We start from the raw sequence: 5,448 nt of genomic DNA, 5'->3' as shown, positions 1-5,448 counted from the left end.
ACATACCCAGAAATGAGTAAATAAATATTCATTTTGCCCTAAATATTATGCTGTTGCTCCTTAATTGCTTCAGTTGTGTCCGACTCTGTGTGGCCCTATGGACTGCAGCCTGCCAGGCTCCTCTGCCCGTGAGATTCTCTAGGGAAGAATACAGCAGTGGGTAGCCATTCCCTTCTCCATGATTTTCCCTTCCCCTTTAGGAAATAGTGATATGTTAATCATTAAATCTAAAAACTGAGGAATACTGAAGATAATACATATTTAATTCCATCAATAGGATAGAATATTTTGATACAAAAGGAAGCTATGGGGCAAGAAAAGCCTATAATTTCCCATAAGTACAGTAAATATCTTATGAATTTGCTTCAATGATATGTTAATTGTTATAACTTTACAGTAAACTTGCTATTGTTCTACTGTAAGTGTTTCACCCAAATGTATGTGCTGATTTTTCTTTCAGGTACTCAACAATTTTTTGCATAATACCCATTAAACTCACCATATGGAAAATCAGAGGAATGTATCGGAATTCATTTTTGTGGGGCTTTCCTCTGACCAGAATATACAGATGTTTTGCTTTGTGTTCTTCTTATTCTGTTATGTTGCCCTGTTGGTGGGAAACCTTCTGATCCTTGTCTCCATCCGATGCAGTGTCCTTTTTCACCAACCGATGTACTACTTCCTCAGCCACTTATCCTCCATGGATATCTGCTATACCTCTTCTGTGACGCCCACACTGCTCAGTGACCTGCTCCTGGGAAGGAAAACCATCTCTTACGGCAACTGCATGCTGCAGGTCTTCACCATGCACTTTTTTGGCATCATCGAGGTCTTCGTCCTTACAGTCATGGCCTTTGACCGCTGTGCTGCCATCTGCAAGCCTCTCCACTACACGATTATCATGAACAGGACAAGGTGCAACCTCCTCATCGTGGCTGCTTGGGCTGGTGGGGCCGTCCATGCCTTTTCTCAGTTCTCTATGATAGTCAGTTTGCCCTTCTGTGGCCCCAATGAAATTGACCACTACTATTGTGATATTTTTCCTTTGTTGAAAGTTGCCTGTACTGATACCTACATCACTGGTGTCCTTGTGGTTGCCAATTCAGGGATGGTTGCCTTAGTAACCTTTGTTCTCTTGTTTGGGTCCTATGTCATTATATTATTCAACTTAAGAAACCACTCAGCTGAAGGAAGGCGCAAAGCCCTCTCTACCTGTGGGTCTCACATCACTGTGGTTGTATTATTTTTTGGTCCTTCAATCTTTGCCTACCTCAGACCCCCTACCACTTTCCCTGAGGACAAAATATTTTCTCTCTTTTATACCATCATTGCTCCTATGTTCAATCCCTTAATCTACACTCTGAGAAACACAGAGATGAAAAAGGCTATTAGAAAAGTTTGTTGTCAAAAGATATTTTCAGAAGGAAAACATAATTGATTTCTTCTACTTGATCAGTTCTGGGTGTTCATTGGAAGGACTGATGTTGAAACTGAAACTCCAATACTTTGACTACCTGATGTGAGGAGCTGACTCATTTGGAAAGATGCTGATGCTGGGAAGGATTGAGGGCAGAAGAAGGAGGCAACAGAGGATGAGATGGTTGGATGGCATCACCGACTCAATGGACCTGGGTTTGGGTGGACTCCGGGAGTTGGTGATGGACAGGGAGGCCTGGCGTGTTGCAGTTCATGGGGTCATAAAGAGTTGAACACGACTGAGTGACTGAACTGAGCTGAACTGAACTCAATATGTTAAATAAAAACTTTATGCAAGAGTAAATGGAAGCTTGGAATCATAGAGTTCTACGGCTTTGAGTATGATTTGAACTCAAGTTGTCGACTTTATAAATGTCAGAGGTGATGAAATGAAGAAATATAAGTGTCAAATTCTCTAACCCATAGTGAACTATGAGGCTAAAGAGAATTTTCATGATCATTCACATGTAAACTTGGGGACCAGGCAAATTGCTGATATTCTCTGGACATGCAGAAAATTAAGAAAATGTAAGTTCATAAAGCTCTTCTCTGGTGGCTCAGCAGTAAAGAATCCACTTGCAATGCAGGAGATACAGATTCAGATCCCTGGTTTGGGAAGATTCCCTGGAGAAGAAAATGACAACACACTTAAATATTCTTGCCTGGGAAATTGTATGAACAGAGAAGCCTGGTGGGCTACAGTCAATGGGGTTGGAAGAGTTGGGCCCAACTGAGTGACTACACCACCACAGGTTCATAAAGGAGACATTATTTTTCAGTATTGATATCTGTTTGGTGAAATAGTTAGAAATTGAAGAAAGTGGAGAAAACCACTAGACCATTCAAGTATGACCTAAATCAAATCCCTTGTGACTATTTAGTGGAAGTGTGAAATAGATTTAAGGGACTAGATCTGACAGACAGAGTGACTGATGAACTATAGACGGAGGTTCATGACATAGTATAGGAGACAGGAATCAAGACCATCCCCAAGAAAAATAAATGCAAAAAAGCAAAATGGGTGTCTGAGGAGGCCTTACAAATAGCTGTGGAAAGAAGAGAAGCAAAAAGTGAAGGAGAAAAGGAAAGATATATCCATTTGAATGCACAGTTCCAAAGAATAGCAAGGAGAGATAAGAAAGCCTTCCTCCATGATCAGTGCAAAGAAACAGAGGACAACAATAGAATGGGAAAGACTAGAGATCTCTTCAAGAAAATTAGAGATACCAAGGGAACATTTCATGCAAAGATGGGCTCAATAAAAGAGAAATGGCAGGGACCTAACAGAAGCAGAAGATATTAAGAAGAGATGGCAAGAATATCCAGAAGAACAGTACAAAAAAGATCTTCATGACCCAGATAATCACAACGGTGTGATCACTGACCTAGAGCCAGACATCCTGGAATGTGATGTCAAGTGGGCCTTAGGAAGCATCACTATGAACAAAGCTAGTGGAGGTGATGGAATTCCAATTGAGCTATTTCAAATCCTAGAAGATGATGTCGTGAAAGTGCTGCACTCAAAATGCCAGCAAATTTGGAAAACTCAGCAGTGGTCACAGGACTGGAAAAGATAAGTTTTCATTCCAATCCCAAAGAAAGGCAATGACAAAGAATGCTCAAACTATCGCACAATTGCACTCATCTCACACGCTAGTAAAGTGATGCTCAAAATTCTCCAAGCCAGGCTTCAGCAATACGTGAACCCTGAGCTTCCAGATGTTCAAGCTGGTTTTAGAAAAGGCAGAGGAACAAGAGATCAAATTGTCAACATCCGCTGGATCATCAAAAAACCAAGAGAGTTTTAGAAAAACATCTATTTCTGCTTTATTGACTATCACAAAGCCTTTGACTGTGTGGATCTGCGGGGAGCCGGCCTGACTGCTCAGGCCCCTTCTCGGCCCTGAGAGAGATCAAAAGGGTCTCTCTCTGTCCCGCCACCCCTGATTTATTCAAGTGCAAATTGGCCTTTCTCACCTCCCTCAAGGAAATTGCTGCAGCCATCATTTGCCCATTCTCCTGACTCTGACAAGATTATCAAGCTCCTGTGAATCTTTAACTGATTGTAAGACGCCAGTGCCATTCTCTGCTAGTCTCAGAGTTGAGATAAAATTCATGAGCTAAAACTAGTGTCTGCAGTTCTGCACGTATGCATGTCTTTGATCTAAAATTTGGTGAATCCTGTGAGCATATATATGTATGTTACCCCTCAATAAAGTTGTCGGAATCAGTCACGAGCTGACTCCGTCCCTCTCAACCCCATCTTTCCTAGTCTTTCATTTTCTCAGGTGCTCTGATGATTGCGTCCTCGACCTGTTCCTTAGCCGGCTGGCCCGGCATGGATCACAACAAACTCTGAAAAATTCTGAAAGAAATGGGAAAACTTTAGAAACCTATATGCAGGTCAGGAAGCAACAGTTAGAACTGGGCATGGAACAACAGACTGGTTCCAACTAGGAAAAGGAGTACATCAAGGCTGTATATTGTCACTCTGCTTATTTAACTTATATGCAGAGTACATCATGAGAAACGCTGGCTGGAGAAGGCACAAACTGGAATCAAGATTGCCAGGGGAAATATCAATGACCTCAGATATGCAAATGACTCCACCTTTATGGCAGAAAGTGAAAAAGAACACAAGAGCCTCTTGATGAAAGGGAAAGAGGAGAGTGAAAAAGTTGGCTTAAAGCTCTACATTCAGAAAACTAAGATCATGGCATCTGGTCCCATCACTTCATGGGAAATAGATGGGGAAACAATGGAAGCAGTGTCAGACTTTACTTTTTTGGGCTCCAAAATCAATGCAGATGGTGATTGTAGTCATGAAATTAAAAGACGCTTACTCCTTGGTAGGAATGTTATGACCAACCTAGACAGCATATTAAAAAGCAGAGACATCACTTTGTCAACAAAGTTCCATCTAGTCAAGACTATGGTTTTCTCCACTAGTCATGTATGGATGTGAGAGTTGGGCTATGAAGACAGCTGAATGCCAAAGAATTGATGCTTTTGAATTGCGGTGTTGGAGAAGACTCTTGAGAGTCCCTTGGACAGCAAGGAGATCCAACCAGTCCATCCTAAAGGAGATCAGTCCTGGGTGTTCACCCAGGAAGCTGAAGTGTTTGTGTATGTGTGTTTGCCAAGTGTTTGTGTACATACAGCTGAAGTGTTCAGCTTCATTGAAGCTGAAACTCCAATACTTTGGGCACCTGATGTGAAGAGCTGACTCATTTGAAAAGACCCTGATGCTGGGAAAGATTGAAGGTGGGAGGAGAAGGCAATAACAGAGGATAAGATGGTTGAATGGCATCACCGACTCAATGGGCATGTGTTTGGGTGCACTCCGGGAGTTGGTGATGGACAGGGCTGCCTGGTGTGGTGTGGTTCATGGGGTCACAAAGAGTCAGACACGACTGAATGACTGAACAGTTCAGTTCACTCATGTCCGACTCTTTGGTACCCCATGGACTGCAGCACACCAGGCTTCCTTGTCCATCACCAACTCCCAGAGCTTACTCATATCATTTCCATCACGTCAGTGATGCCATCCAACCATCTCATCCTCTATCATTCCCTTATTATCACTAATTATTTGTTTGTTTTGTTTCCTTCTGGATCCTTCTCCTCTTCCCAAAACTGTTCCCAAGCACACGTTTTCTCAGCAAGTTCACAGCCCCAAGACAAAGGTGGCCGTCACCTTGCTCACCATCAGACCCTAGTGGAGCAGACATTTGCATCCCAGGCCTTGTGCCTGCCTCCACGACAGGGCTCCAACACGTGTGCTCTGTCTGAGCATTCACCAGTCAACATCTTCCAGCCTAGGTCCAAGTTGTTGTTGTTTTCCTAGTTTCTTCTCTAAAGTTTATTCACACCTCAGACCACAGACACCCTGTCTCCAGCTTGTTCTCTGTGCTCAATCTCTGCGTATCCTCTGGCCAACCTTAGCCTTTAGAAAAGCACTTCCTGCTTGTT

At 42.7% G+C, this 5,448-nt stretch overlaps 1 protein-coding gene across 1 annotated transcript; it reads left to right on the top strand.

Moving 5' to 3' along the window:
* The first annotated feature begins 502 nt into the window (after nt 1–502).
* Nucleotides 503–1,438, top strand: LOC136175436 (olfactory receptor 4P4-like). The gene has a single exon (XM_065945729.1). The coding sequence runs from the start codon at nt 503–505 to the stop codon at nt 1,436–1,438; it is 936 nt and encodes a 311-aa protein (XP_065801801.1).
* The last annotated feature ends 4,010 nt before the right edge of the window (nt 1,439–5,448 follow it).

The sequence above is a fragment of the Muntiacus reevesi genome, chromosome 9 (assembly GCF_963930625.1).
Source record: "Muntiacus reevesi chromosome 9, mMunRee1.1, whole genome shotgun sequence".
NCBI classification, from domain to species: Eukaryota; Metazoa; Chordata; class Mammalia; order Artiodactyla; family Cervidae; genus Muntiacus; species Muntiacus reevesi.
This window is presented reverse-complemented; position numbering and strand designations above follow the sequence as displayed.